This window comes from Salvia hispanica, chromosome 6 (assembly GCF_029641045.1).
Source record: "Salvia hispanica isolate PSC_SH4W2 chromosome 6, Shi_PSC_v1, whole genome shotgun sequence".
Classification (NCBI taxonomy): domain Eukaryota; kingdom Viridiplantae; phylum Streptophyta; class Magnoliopsida; order Lamiales; family Lamiaceae; genus Salvia; species Salvia hispanica.
In genome coordinates this window covers 39087017-39103281 of record NC_142697.1, presented here as the reverse complement: position 1 = coordinate 39103281, position 16265 = coordinate 39087017, and the positions used below count along the sequence as shown (strand labels likewise).

The 16265-nt window shown below is 32.5% G+C and overlaps 3 protein-coding genes across 3 annotated transcripts in view; 2 read left to right on the top strand and 1 right to left on the bottom strand.

The window, feature by feature from the left end:
* Positions 1-8258, bottom strand: part of LOC125205431 (universal stress protein PHOS34-like) — a 57514-nt gene extending 49256 nt beyond the window's left edge. The window contains exon 1 of the mRNA XM_089061237.1: positions 8241-8258. The gene's annotated coding sequence lies outside the window, so the exon portion shown is untranslated. The remainder of the gene's footprint in view (positions 1-8240) is intronic.
* A 70-nt stretch (positions 8259-8328) lies between these two features.
* On the top strand, positions 8329-9910 carry LOC125204778 (putative WRKY transcription factor 48). Its single transcript, XM_048103506.2, has 3 exons — positions 8329-8696; positions 8917-9060; positions 9157-9910. The coding sequence occupies exons 1-3, from the start codon at positions 8329-8331 to the stop codon at positions 9647-9649; spliced, it is 1005 nt and encodes a 334-aa protein (XP_047959463.1). The 3' UTR covers positions 9650-9910.
* Positions 9911-13050: 3140 nt separating this feature from the next.
* Positions 13051-14627, top strand: LOC125203159 (peroxidase superfamily protein). The gene is made up of 4 exons (XM_048101459.2): positions 13051-13332; positions 13405-13596; positions 13794-13959; positions 14034-14627. Exons 1-4 carry the CDS (start codon positions 13069-13071, stop codon positions 14420-14422), a joined length of 1011 nt encoding a protein of 336 aa, XP_047957416.1. The 5' UTR covers positions 13051-13068; the 3' UTR covers positions 14423-14627.
* The last annotated feature ends 1638 nt before the right edge of the window (positions 14628-16265 follow it).

Genomic DNA, 16265 nt, shown 5'->3' with positions numbered 1-16265 from the left:
GTTTTTCTTGGGTTCGACCCGATACGTATCCAAATTCATTAAAGCTTGACCCAAACTTGTTGACTTTGTATGTATTTGTATCGAAAATTTTCACCCTTTTCGTTAAAGAAGCGATATATTAGAGTTAGCACAAAATGATTATCTCATACTCCTACTTGATATTGCACGATAAAATCTTCTATTAAACCATGAAAACATGGTATAACACAATTAAACTTTATCACGCTTTAAATTAAAATATGATTAATTTTTATTGGGTTGTCCAAATCTAACCCGACCAACCAGAATCATAGGGTTCTTATTGAGTCCATCTCGTAAGGATCCAAACACATTAACTTCGAGTGTGTTCATGTCGTGTCAAAAATGGTCCGCCCATTGTTTAAATAAGCAATAGATTCCATATTAATTTGATTCAAATCAATCTAGAAAATAAATGTGGATTATGGCCAATCTAAAATTGATTACAGCATGATCTGTCAATTAATTCAGATTTATTATTCGAAATGTAAGCTGTCATTCATATATAGCCTTGAAACAAAAAAGTGATAATTAGGATATAGAGAAGTTGAAAAATGGAACACTAAAAGTACGAATAAGAATAAAGAAAAATGAAAAAGGGGAGTGGAGAAGCAAAGTTATGATTAAATACGTGAATATCTATATTTATATATGTATGCAATATGTGTATAGAAATTATTGAGATATGAGGGATGCGTACACGCAAAACGAGGCTGATTTGTCACACTCTTCACTCCTCTGTTTTTGTCCTTGACACTTTCAACTTTCTGGTTCATTTTTTATGCATAAAGGGAAATATATTTGAAGATTTGAATGTTTATATATGCATGCATGTAACTTTGGAGATGAAGCAAATATAATGAAAGTGCAACTGTCTGAATTAATACATTAAAAAAGGGAAGCAAAAAGCTGTTGACTTTGACTTTCATAGTAGGTAATTAGAGTGATGAGTAATAATATTTTCATAGAAAAAATAGAAAAGGAGATTTTAAAATTATTTTTTAGGAATAAAGGCCGCAATCATCGGATTTGTGTTCAAACTTGAGAAGGCCCAAGAGTCAACCTTTTTGGTTCACAATTTTCTGTTTTTCTTTGTTGTTATGTGTGTGTTCAACAAATAAAGTTTCTTTATTTTTCACCTTTTAATTTTATTCTCACTCCCAAGAAAACAATTTGACGACTATTTAATCTGTTGGAATTTTTTGAATTCTACACCTTGGTAATTTTTAGTTAGTTCCACAAAGTTTCATCGTGATCAATGCTTTAGTGAAACTACCACGTCCAACTATATGTATTTAATTAATTGAATACTTCATGAGGGAATACTTAAGAGAAGGTAAATGGATTTAGATATCACAATCTATGAAATTGTTATCTATTATCTTTCTTCATTTTACTTCTTGAGAATATGCTTACTATGAAAAAAAATTAGGAAATGGAGTACAAATTAAAGCATGCCAACTACAATGCTAACATGGCTTCAATTAAATATGCAATAATCAAATTCCTTGAATTGGCTTTTACGTCGCAAAGTGCGATTATTATATATTCAAACTAGTTATATAACTAGTAAGTGCACAACATTAATTCCTTCTCGATATGAGAGGAACTAACATTTAACTTATCCTATTCAAGTCTATAGAAAAATATTGAACTACACTATTCAAATTTGTTGCCAATTTTTATGTGACAAAAGTCAAACAATTGTGCCGGCAGGCTTCGGCATGCCAATTTTATTTATCGAGGCATATAGTATAATTTTACCTTTTTCGTACCCGCACAATCACACACATAGTTATTTACCAAAAGATAATTACTATAGTATACGGCATGTTTGGCCTAACATATGAAATTAAATTGAGCAATTTGTGTGTGTGTGTGTGTGTGAGAGAGAGAGAGGCTTGAAGTGGAGTGAACTAGATAATATTGCAATATATTTAAATAGATATATGGCTGAATTAATTTTTTACTTAATTGATTAAATTATACAGTAGAGAGCCAGAAAATCCTGTTTAGCATCATCTTAAACCCTTAAATATGTGATGGGGTGGAATAAGTAGCGGTTGTGCAGAATCTGAGACATACTTTAATAACATCAATTATTGCACTGAATCCATTATTTTAGTAACTGTCATGTAATAGATGATCAAAACAGTTTGTCCACATAACCACAATCCTTAACCTTTACTAATCAACAATAGGGTTTTCTTTCTATATATACATGTATATCTCCATTGTTATTAGACATTTCTACATATGATCATGACCTCTTTCTCTTTCACTTTTCACAAATATGTATAATTCCTTCACTTTATATATATGTGTATGGGAAATTGAGAGTTATGGATGGCATTAAATCTAAACAGTAGGCGGCAGTTATAGGCAGCATTATTAATATATATGGAGTAGTATTATTAATTAGGGGATGGCTATAGAAAGCAACTTTTGAACTAAGTTTGGCATCATGATTCTTTCGCATAATTTAAGGTCACACAGAAAATAACCCCAATCAGAATCTTTTGCCCTTGTTTATATTGACTGTGACTGATTTTGAAATGTGGTGGAGGGGGCCCCTAATTGCCTCTTCTTTAAGTGCTACATAAATATATCAAATCATTATACTTAGTTTATATGTTATTGTTGAGTTCCATTAGATATATAGATATTTCAATTTCATCAGGTAGTTAGTAAAACCAATTTCAACATCATCAAACGAGAATTGGTAGTTGATGATGGAGATCGAGTGAGTGCTAATTTGTAATTTGGTTGCTAATTCTTTGTTTTAATTAGTACTACTTTTTGGAGGAAAATATCTTGGTGGGGTTCAAGCGTCAACAATTTTTTCTAATTTTCTTTCCTTAATTGATTTTATTTTTTAAAAATCAACTAAATTAGCATATTGATTGCATCATGAAATTGTAACCACGTTATTATAGTTTAATTATTCTCTTATCTATATCCTCTATGTTTTGTATATTAATTTAAGATGAAGCAAAGTGGCGTTCCATGTGATATTGTCTATCAATTAGTGGGGCCATTATCATTTTATATATCAGCTTGCATACTTCAAATCATGCAGCAAATGTGCTTACAAGTTAATTACAACAACTGTTTGAAATTGACCTCATTTTGAAAGTTCTATATCGAAAAATGGAGTATTGATTATTTTGGCTAGACGACAATATTTAATAAAGTGAAAGTTATATATACACGTAACATTCTAGCAAACAAATTGGCCCTTTTGATTTGATACATATTCAATAATTTAATTTTTATCGAAGTAATTCACCTAGCGAAAGGAAATTATATCTCAGCTCGCAATTATTCTTGAAATGTGTCAATACATTTGTCGGAAGACTTTTTTTTTTTAATGAAGAGGGGGAATTTGTACTTTTAATTATCTACATTTATTTTACTCATTCTTTTGCTTAAACAAACTAAAAAATAAAGATTATGTACGTTTTCTTTACTAATTAATCTTTAAAGCTCGAAGTCAAAGCACAATTTAATTGGCAAGACGTTTCTCTCTTGCGACCAGTAACTCGTGCATGGATTTGAATCACTTTAATTGTGTAACCTTTATCCCCAAAAAAAAATTCTCAAAGCTCCTCCAAGATTGGTGATTGAACATGTCGTTTCACACACTTGCAAATTTTCGATTAAAAAAAAACAATAATTTATTAGATATGTAGTCGCAAAATGCCAATTTGTAAGACATATATATAATTGATTAATTATTAATATGCCTCTCTTTTTTCTATCTTAATGTCAATATATCTATTTAACAAACAAGATGCGGAGCTTTATTATTATTATAATTGACGGAATTTTTTTTTGGAATTATCTGGTTACAGTGTTTGTGTGGCAAAAATCAAGAATGCAATAATAACAATATAGATTTTAGATGCATATGAAACTAGTTTCATCATTGCATGACGTTTCCATTTATATATGCACATGTTTATATTATATGCATAGACACATATATCCCTAATCCACCCATGAACACAAAATTGAATGATAATTACAATAAATTTGTATTCACAATAACGAGATCATCGTACATATATACTACTGTGGGATTCATAAATTGTTGGGTAATTTCAGGTGACGGCCCCTACCAATGCAATAACCCTAGTGAACAAGGATACTATTCCAATTAATACCTAATAAAATCCACATCCACCATACCTATTTATCTCAACTTGCTCCATTATTTATATAATTAAAATGTTCTTGTTGTTATTACAATATATGACAATATTAATTTAGATAGATGTACAATATACATATTGTCAAAATCAGAGAAAGGATAATAGATAGCTAGAAATATCAATTTTGTATTGTTGATGATTGGAAAAAACATTTCCTAAACTAGAGTGATTTTTGAATCTGCAGTGGAGTATATAACAGTAAAGATCCCTTGTTACAAGATTGAGTAAAGATGCCTTATTACAAACACAAAATAGTGGTACATTTTTAATTTTTATAATAATAAAAGTGGGGGAAAACATAGTTTGTAATACAAGTAATCGTTTTTACTGTTGAGTGATGACGTAGGAAGTGAGTCAGTACATCATGTACTACATGTGGACCACACGTGCTTTCTTATTTCACACGCTCCCTTCCTTTCTTTCTTTCCATTTTTCACATTATTACTATTATTATAACTTTATATGCCATGAAAATTCTTCTTCCCCTTTTGCCCTTTTTTCCAATTATTTAAAATATAAATTTAAATTACTTATATACTATTTCGATATAAATAATATTGTGATATTGTTTTGGTTAACATTTAATAGTGTCACGTAAATAAGTCATTAAGATAGTAGTTACTAGTGTTCTAATTTTGATTAGTTGTGAATAGTTCAATAATTCACATACACATCTTAAAATTACTAATATGTAATGAGAATTTGATGTAAGAAAATTGAAATTTACAAATAAACATACATAAGTTAGTTTTCAAATCTCCATGAAGACCCAATGCCCCATAATTCCCCAGCGTCCTTGTAAATGGTCATATATGGTGTATATCATATCATATATATTAGGCCAAACTTATTCTTAGATCTTTATAATTTCAATTTTTATTTCCTTGGAGAGTTATTTTCTAATAGGTCTTTATACTTGTGCTTTTTTAAATTTCATTTAAACCTTATATCTACATCATTTATTATTTAATCAAGTTTTACATGGATTCTGATTGTCAATTTAATTAAAAAATTGTGAATTTTAAAATTCATAACTACATTAATTATATCCTAATTCTTTTCTACATTGAGTTGGCCGTGGTTTGCAAATTTATATCAATATTTTGTAAATAGTGGAATGGATTCATTGACTAATAACTCCTCTATGAAGCTGTAAGACTGTACGATGACTCTCTTATAAAATCAGTATATCATTTTAACTAATTTAATTAAAGAAATACATAGAAAGTCACAAAAATCCTTAACTTAGATTATCAGTAGACCTAGGTCACCATGTACTTTTTAAATTGGATTATTCACTTTCATATTTTATCTCTCATCGATCTATTCATTGCACTATAACTTTCTTCCTATATTTCTCTCTTCTCGAAACTTTTCTTCTCTCTCCTTCATTCCCCTTCCTCACTTTGATGATTAATTTAGTAGTACTATATGTTAGTAAAATACTAAATTTTTAATAATTACATAATTATATATCTTATATATAATTAAAAATATATAAAAAGAGAATATTTTACTAGGTTGTGTTGGGATAAAGAATAAGAATAGAAAGATAAGAGAGAAATAAATATTTTATTTTAAAATTAAATTAGGTTAGACGAGAATAGAGTTACGGATGAGGATAGTATAGCCAGAATTTTATTATGTGTCGGTGTAACGCAGGATAAAGTCGGTGTTAACGAGATAATTTTTTCTATTTTTGAGTTGACTAGAGTTAATCTAAACGATTAATTGCAACATTTTGGCTTAAATATCAGAAAAAAAGATTAAATACTGGGTGACATATATAGTTAACTTTATAAAAAAGGAGTAAATGGATGTATTAAGAAATGTACAATATATATCAATTTTTTCTTAAATACACTAATGTATTTGAACAGACGACTTTACATATTAGCTTATTTCCCCTATATACTATTTTTCATATTAATCTAAGCTTAAGAATTGTCACACTTCCACTAAAGACTCATAATTAAAGTTAAGCAAAATTGGACTTGTAAAAAAGAAAAAAAAAGGAAAAACATCTGAAATGATTTGATGGTTGCAACTACCAAATTGGGACCGTTGCTAGTAAATAGAAACCATCCACAACACCACTTTATTTACCATAATATTATCATAATATGTTAAGTAATTCAAAATAATGGTGTAGACCATGCAACTATTTGAGCTTAAATAGGGTGGGGCTGCCCATCCCCTCCTTTCCTAAATCTATCACAATTTCATGCATCTAATTAGGAAGCCATTTATAACTTTAGGAACAATCAAACAAAGTTATATTTATAATAGGAGTACTATATACTATACTTTAAAAAATATGTTATTTTTGCATATAGTAATATAGTTGTTGGATTTGAGTTTATCGTGACATACGTCACATACCCTGCAAAAATATTTGTTTATTTATTAATAAAAGATAGTTCAAATGATAATTCCTAAATCAACCATTTTTTGGACGAATACAACACTATGATTCAAATTTCATAAGACAAGAATTTTTTTATTGTAACTTCACTATGACCTCGTAAGGTAAAACTTAAAAGGCTGACTACTTAAATCAACTCTTACTAATTAAAACTTCCACCAATAATTTTAATTATAAAGAAAAAGTAGAGCTGCAAAACGGAAAAGTGAGTATAAAATTCAAAGAAACATGCACACGAGCCAGATTCGACTATTTTTTCTCAATTAGCATTAAATGGCAGCACCAACAACCCCATCTTTTCCACCCGTCCGTACTAACTACCCACTCAAATTTTTCAATCAACTTCCAAATTGAAGACGTTTTTTCTTTGTTAGATTTTTTTTTCTAGACATACCAAATTGATATCATGCTCAATTGCTCATATATATCACAATTAATTACTCCATTTTGATTGTTAGGGTTAATACTCTTCGATCTAGAAAATGCATACTATTATTTGTTTATGCATGTACGTATGATCTAAATTATCATGTACATGTGAGGACAATAGACTATATCATTATGTTAAATTTCGAGTATATGTTAAGATTAGTTTTACTGTTGGGGCTAGAAAGTAGAAACTTGTGCTTTCGGTTTCGATTCAAAACCACAATTTAAGGATTATGGCCTCGTCGATATAATGTTAACTTAGTAGTTTATCGTCCTCACGTGTACATGATAATTTAGATCATACGTACATTCATAAATGAATAGTATGCACGTTCTAGATCGAAGAGTCAAATAGTGTTGCAGCCAAGTGCCAGAAATCGGCGCTTTCGGTTTCGATCTAGAACCAATTTGAAGGTTTCTGGCCTAGATGGTAACGGTAATCTAAACATACGCACAATATTTCACATAATGATGTAGACTACCGTCCTCACATACTCATAATACTTTATATCATATACACACACATAAATGAATACTACTGTTATGCACATTCTGGACCAAAGATTTAAATAGTAAATGCTTATATTATAAATATAATTTTTGTACGATATACTACTATCCACACATATTTTAATGGTAAAACATCATCTAAATTCCATTCATAACCCTTGTACATATAATCAAGCATATAGTAATTTTGAGAAAAAAACAAAACAAAATAATGTGACCAAATAGTCAAATCGCTCTATGTACATTCGACTGATAATACTATATCATTTCCAATTCTCGTTTGTCTTATGTAACAAAAGGAAGAAAAGATAGAAATACTATCCCGAATTATTAAATTATTCGGAAGGATATCTCTACTTGATTACAGTTTGCCATCTAGTAATATAAAAGCAAATAAATGTAACACTATTCTCTCCATTCCACCCAAAAAAAAGATTGGACATAGAAATTAATAAAAAAGAAAAGGAGATAAGATGTAGAAAAAAAAATCAAATTTGCAAGAAAACAAAAATCTAGGCGGGGCCAACCTGTTGTCCGAACCCACCCCCCACCCCACCCCACCCCCTACCTAAAGAGAGAAAAAGGGAGGCCCCTTCTCAAACTCTCTCTTCACACTTCAAAACCCCCAAAACCAATAAACAAACCTCTCTCTCTCTCTCTCTCTAAATCGCTTCACTGTTGAAGCAGTGCAGCAAATGAAGAATCTACGCTTTTAATCAACACAACAAACTAATGGAGGAGAAGCAAAAGGAGTCCACACACAATTCACCCCAAAACATTGCATTTTCCGATCAAATGATGATTCCAGAAAGCAGCAGCAGCTTGCTCGACCTCTCAACCGATCATCATCTTCCCAACAAGAATTCTTCTTTCCGATTCATCGACATGCTCAGCGTCCAAGATTTCTCCAACCCTTCTTCCATCTTCGACGATTTGCTGCAAACCCCCTTCCCCCCTCCGCCGCCGCCGCCGGAATATTCTGAGGTGGTGAACACGCCGGCGACGCCCAATTCCTCCTCCGTCTCTTCCTCCTCTGCCGAGGCGGCTGCTGCGAATGATGATCAGAAAGAGGAGCAAGATCAGGAAAAGGCTAGGAAACAGTGAGATCTTTTTTTTCTTTTTATTTTTCAATGATGTTTTTTTTTAATAATTGTGAATGATTCTTTTTGTGTGAATTCTTGTAGTAGTTGATAGTGGGGTTTGATTTAATGCATGATCTGTGTTGACTGACTGGCTATAAAAAAATTGAGTCTTTTTAATTAGTGTTGCTTTGATTCTTGATGGAGTGATGATATATATATAAAAGGTGGTGTTTTTAAGGTTAAAACCGAAAAAGAAGAGCCAGAAAAGGCCAAGGGAGCCGAGATTTGCGTTCATGACAAAGAGTGAGATTGATAACTTGGATGATGGCTACAGATGGAGAAAGTATGGCCAGAAAGCAGTGAAGAACAGCCCTTTTCCCAGGTATATTCACACACCCTTTTCGATTTACATCAGATTAAGCAATAAAAATTGAATCTTTTTTGTGTTTGAATAATTGAATTGGGATAAATTGTTTAGGAGCTACTACCGTTGCACGAGCACGGCATGTGGGGTGAAGAAGAGAGTGGAGAGATCGTGTGAAGATCCGACCATTGTTGTGACAACCTACGAAGGCACACACCTCCATCCCTGCCCCCTCACGCCCCGGGGCAGCTTCGCGGGGATGCCGGAAAGGCTCATGCTTGACGGAGGCGGAGGCGCAGGAGGATCGAGCAGTTTCCCACCAATGTTCCACCACCTGTATCAGCAGCAATTACCACCACAACCTATGCAACACCAACCCTACTTCCATAATTTATTGACTTCTCCTTTGAGCTTTAATCCCAATCCAAATCCAAATCTTAATCCGAATTTTAATCATAATCCTAATCCTGCATTGTATCCTAATCTAGTTCAAGAAAGACCCTTTTCGCTCCCGGCCTTGGCCAGGGACAACGGCCTGCTTCAAGACATGCTACCGTCTAAGGTATTCGGGCAGCAGAAGGAGAAGGAGGAGGAGGAGGAGGACTAAAGAGTAATTTTATTTAGTGTCTTTTGCTAGTAATTAATGTGCTAGCTTTATTAGTTGGTATGCTTTATTTTTCTTAATTTGCTGACCGAATCTGGAGTTTAGGGGGTTTTCTCTTTAGATATGAACCACCAACTTCGTAGCTAGACTTGGATTAAAATGATGTTTTTTTGGTTATATTTCTTGTATATGTTCTTAAAACTTGTCTTCATATAGTTTCAGGGTTTAATGGATATATATGTGGATATATATTTATTTATATTAGATCCTCTTCTCCTGTCACTAAATCAATATTGTGTTTAGGGTTAGGGTTTTTTTCTGTGGATTAGGCAATTTTGATTGGCTGGTTTTTATGGGGTTCAGCAGTTTATGAACCCAAGTATTTTGTATGAAATAAATGTTGTGGAATATTTGTGATGTAAATTCATGTGAAATTTATGCAATCTGCTTGGAATTTTATGCAGGGAATACTAAAGTGGAAGAAAGCCTCATTTATTAGCAATTATTACCGATAAATTGATGCGTGATTTTTGGCCATTAATTTACTAGTAGTAGTTTCTTTTAATACTATACTGCATATGTGTGAAGCCTGGGATTCTTTTTTGTTGAGAAATACTAGGATTTATTTATTTTAGGTCGTGTGTAAATATAAGATTTTTTTATATATAGGAGTTAGATGGAATATAATATAAAATGATGGTGCATAATCAGATGATAGGAATTACTATATCTTTTTGGTTGAGGAATGTGCTATTTCAGTATATGTTTGATTCACCATGAATTATTATTTCAATTGGAATGGCAGCATGTAGAATTTACCCATATTGAGAGCATATATGGTGGCAGATTTTGTGCAAGTTGTATTGTCCTTTGATTAAATGCACATAACATTAACACAGTTCTGGAAATAGTTTGCTGGTAAGAATCAAGAATTTGAATTTTATAAAAAAATATTTTGGATCGATATTTTTCTAAGACACAGCCTTAACTACAAGTATCTAAAAAGAGTTATCAAAAAGTTATAATTTTTTTAATATTATCTCGATTCCATAGTCCACTCGTCAATATAAACATTTTCATTACACGCATGTATATTACAATAATAGATTAATTGATGAGAAATATCAGGATTAGTAAAGTTGAGTAGTATAGTCAAATGCTCTTACTTTTCAAGATAAATACATAGGCATCTACACTACTATCTTATATAGGAATTTTAATAATAAGGCCTTATCTATGATAAATGAATTGACTAAATATTTCTCATTTTTAAGGTCATTTCGGGACATATATGGATCCATATCTAGCTAGCCATTTTTAATTAATTAGCTATAAGGTCTCCGGTTGAAAATTAAATTGCAGTAATTATGAAAAGTATGTGAGAAGGAGGAGAACATAGTGAAATTGTCAATGAAAGAATTCACTATTTCCAAGAAGTTAGGCACACAATTTAATTAAGTTAATCTAATATTATTGGTGCATGTAGAATGATTGTTGTGCACCATCACTCTATATAATAGTAAAGTCGCCAACCTAAAATATTGCATTTTTCAACTTATATTCATGCATAGTCCTTACATATAGTAGACGTCTAGGCCATTACCTAAATTTGGTACAGTGTGGACCAATCTACTATAGTTTTAGCTTATTTATTTTCACCTTTTCCCAACTTTTATTCAATATGACAAATAAAAGAAATCACCATGTGGTATATGTCGTGCACCATGTAAATATAGTTTTATAGTAAAAAAAATGCGTATGTTAACTAATAATTACATATTGTGTCACTGAATTAGGGTTTCTAATTATGAATTTAACTAGAAGTAAAGTTTTATATATGGAAAAGTAAATGGAGAAGCTATGCATAATTCCACTGCATGAAATGCAGTATTGGAAAATTTTGTGGTGACAACCATGAGAAAGGAATCGGAATGAATAATATTTATTTCTTCTATCTGTAAAGAGATATGAAAAAATATTCTCTGCCAACAACAGACGAATTATATTCAACATAGCTGGAAATCAATATTTTCCTCTACTGTTCGATCAGTGGCATATGCATCGTTTTCTTTACTTTAATTCTCCAAAATATTTCAAATTTAATTCTGCATACTAAGAATTGCTTACGTACGTCAAAAGATATGTATAATCAAATGATAAACAGCAGTCAAAAGTTTAGATCCCTCTAATGTTGCTTGCAAAATTAACAAACTTTTCGAAGTGATGTGACAATAACTGCGGTTTCTTGGTTTTGAAATTAAAACGTGCTCTTAAGTTGCAAATTAATTAAGTGGGTGATTTTATAGATGGAGAATATCAATTTTATGGGCTCAGCTTATAATATCTATTATTATAAAACAGGCCCAATACTGACACATATGCGGTATACCACAAATCCAGGCCCATGCACATTTAAGTTTATTTTGCATAAATTAATAAAGAAACTCCAACTCGTTTTATTTAGATATGCACCATATGTATTTTAGTCTGGGGAAATTGCTTGAAAAACATTACTAGTAGTACTATGTATGATCATCGGCGGTCCCATAATTTGTCAGAAAAATCACAAAATTTGGAGTATCTTACAACCAAAAAAACATGATCGCTTATTGATGGATATATTTCAACAAAGTCAATTTTTTTATGAATAGAAAATGTTATATATTTAGCGTCCACGTATGAATTTTGATTGTCGCGTCAAATGGAAAAAAAAAAAAAAAAAAACCATAAAGTTTGGTCAAATTCTGGTCTATCCTACAACTTTAAAAATGACCAATCATATCATAACTTTAATATTTTTCTCAATCGTCTCATAACAAAAAATTTCATCATGCTATGTTTCTGAATTTATCAACGTACGTATACATGTAAAACTTAAAGACATTATTGAAATAATGTATTAAATGACATCGTTTAAATAGTTGAATGATTTGTTCGCACAATAATTTTCGTTTGCAAAAAGCACAGTAATACATAATATACCCCCAAATCATAGGGACAATTGACAAAAAATATCAAAGTAATAGTAATACAATTAGTCATTTCTTAAAGTTGCAGGATAGACCAGAATTTGACCAAACTTCATGGTTTCTGTCAGATTTATTTATCTACACACACAAACACCCTTCAATGCCTTGAACTCCCGCTATTATGTTCAAAAGGAGAAACGATTTATCAACTGCGTTGTTATTTGAAAATTTGAAGTATGGAGAAGAAAATAACAAAGTAGAGCATGTAATAATGCAAGAGGCAGATGGTAGTAGGTTTTCAGTTACAGAGTGCTCATCTCATCCTCTTCCAGAACCTCACGACCTTTTCCTATCTTGAATCTGTCTTCTCCCCTTCCAACACACATATATATATATATATATATAAAAACTAGGTTTGCTTCCCATTTCATAACCTACAAAAAAAAGAAGAAAATGGATCACAATTATATCACAGCATTTGTGTGTTTGATGATGTTTTCAGCATCATTCTGCAGCACTCTCCCAAACGCAACAAATCCAAATGCAGCAGAAGCCTGCGTGAACGGCGGCACCATTTCACTAACCTTCGATTTCTACCTCAGCAGCTGCCCCGAGGCCGAAGCGATCGTGTTTTCCTGGGTCGAAAAGGCCGTCTCCGATGACCCCCGGATGGCCGCCTCCCTCCTTCGTCTCCATTTCCACGACTGCTTCGTTAATGCATGTTTTCCTTATCGCTTTTTCTTTCTCTCTCTCTCTCTCTCTGAGTACTAATAGTGTGTGGTTTCGCAGGGATGCGATGCATCGGTGTTGTTGGACGACACGGCCAGCATGGTTGGAGAGAAGTCCGCTGCTCCCAACGCAAACTCTCTAAGGGGATTCGATGTGATCGACGCCATCAAGGCCGAAATCGAATATTTTTGCCCTCAGACAGTTTCCTGCGCCGACATTCTCGCAATTGCTGCAAGAGACGCTGTTGTTTTGGTACAGTGTCCCAAAATTCATTACACTCACGTTCTACCGAAAAATGGACTATATAAATTTCACTTACTTTTTTTACTCATTTCCGTTATAAGGTAAAAAAATTCTTAAAACTCGTGTTGAGTCAAAATGTGTCATTTATTTGCTAGAAAGTAATTTTTTTTGGATTAGTTCTTATGTCTGGTCTATTCTGCGTGCAGTCAGGTGGGCCCGCATGGGAAGTGGAAATGGGAAGGAAGGACAGCTTGATCGCCAGCAAAGCAGCCGCCAACAACATTCTTCCCTCTCCCAATTCCGATCTACCAACGTTGATGTCCAAATTCCAAGCACTCGGCCTCTCTCTCCAAGATCTCCTCGCACTCTCCGGTAATTTGCTACCGATACAACTGGTGTGGAATTTATAGACCAAATGACGTTATTTTGACCATATACTAAAACAGGTGCGCACACGATGGGGAAGGCCCGGTGCTCCACGTTTAGCGCCCGTCTCAATGGTGGCGGCCCGGACATAAACCTCGAATTCCTGCAGTCGCTGCAGCAGCTGTGCACCGTGAACACGACGCTGGCGGACCTCGACCACGCGACGCCCATGACTTTTGACAATAGGTACTTCACCAACATTTTGTCTGGCGAGGGCCTGCTGCCCTCTGACCAGGCACTAGTTGGTGGAGTGGACGAGGCACGAGCGCTAGTGCAGTCTTATGCACAAGACGCCCGTGTTTTCTACCGAGACTTCGCAAAGTCGATGATCGTGATGGGAGGGTTGCAGAGTGCGGCTGCCGGAGAGATTCGCCGGAATTGCCGCGCTGTTAATCAAATCCTGCCGTGATTTGTTTTTAATTAATTGAAGAAATTAAAAAATCAATTGCTATGTTATTATGTATGTTGCTAATATTAATTTTCTAGATCTAAAATAGTTTCGTATTGGACTACTACTAGTGCTAGTAATATATGTCATGTCACGTGTATTAGTTGTGGAAAAGAAGGCCTAAATCCATCTATTAATTATTTGTTGAGGCCACGCTCTGATTTAATTTGTTGAATCTATTTAACTAAAGCATAATCCAACCAATTGTATTTTAATAATCATTAACTAAATCTTAAATTTTGATTTGTTATGCCGTTTTACAGGATAGTTAGATGAGATCTAATGTTTTGTTTTCAAGCATATGCATTTATGTTTTAATTTATTTGGACTTTTGGTGGTGCTGACGAGTAAAAAGGAATCTAGGTTAAATTTTTGGGGAAAGGTTAGCGTTAGGTATATTGCTTGCAAAAGGTAAAGCTATTGATAATGGAGGGATTAGAAAAGAAGAGACAAAGACTTGTGATTTAAAGTAAAAAAGTTTACAAAGTATTTTAATACAGTTAATTCCCTTGTGATTATACTTCTCCCTCCATTCCAGAGTATCGAATGCATTTCTTTCCAGAACATGAAGATTAAAAAAAATTGTATTAAGTGCATTAAATAAAAGAAAAGTAAAGTTGGAAATGAAAAATGTAAAGAGATGAAAAGAGAATAAAGTACAATAGTGTAAAGAAAGTGTGTAAAAGAAGTGAAAATAAATGTGTTGACTTTTTCTACTGAGTGAAATGACACCACTACTATAGAACGTACCAAAATAAGCAAAATGACTCTATTACTATGACACGAAGGGAGTATACCGTAAAGAATCATTAATATATTTTGTGCTTGGAATAAATTAACAAATAATTGAAAGAAAGTTAAATGGCACGGTTGGTGAAAGTGGGGGGTTAGCAGGCACGTGATTTTGTTTTTGATGTAACTCAATTTTCCCATATCTTGGTCTACCTGCTTTCTTATTTTATTTTATATTTTCTTTTATACACATAAAGTTGTGTTGGCAATTTGAAGAGAGGGTGCAATGATCGTGTGGTTAGACGGTTTATAATCAGTTGTGGGAATCTCTGAGGTAAAATTGTATTTTTTTCCTAAAAAATTGCTTGAAATTTCTTACTCTCTTCTTCTCTAAAATTAGTCTATTTTTATTTACTTGATTTTTTTATCATTATATTATGTAGGTGTTGTGGATCTCAATGTCTACCAATATTACTTCAGTTATTTTTTTCTCTTTCATATTTTACAAATTGTTTATTAAAATTCATATTGCTCAGCTTTATATACTAAGGATTAGGCGAAGCACTACATTCTTAGTGTGATACAGAAAAATAAAACTCATTTTCTTTCCTAAATTCTTTATGTCATGTAGCATATATTGTTACTTTCTTTATCTTATTTTATCTAATCTTCCACGTTCAAGATCGAGACCACGGTAATATTTGGCTTAAAAATATAAATTTTCAAACTATTCTTTATCCAAATATTATTCTAATTAATGCATAAAATCTGTGGTTCTAGTCTACCTATCTGCCCATGAAAAAGAACAATTTTCTGGCACAAGAAAACAAAGCCTATATAGAGTATAGACCTCAAAAAAGCTCCACTATGTACACTGCCGTGTATGTATGAAAATGATACTATATTAAATGGTTGTTCTACCATAATTGAGAAACATTATAAGATTCGGTGAATGGTATCTCCTTTTTTATTATTGGAAATGGACAAGCCAGATTTTCTACTTCTTCCTAACTTGCTCACCATTTTATATTCATTACTATTTATTAAATAAAAGAAGAACTAAATTTGGAAT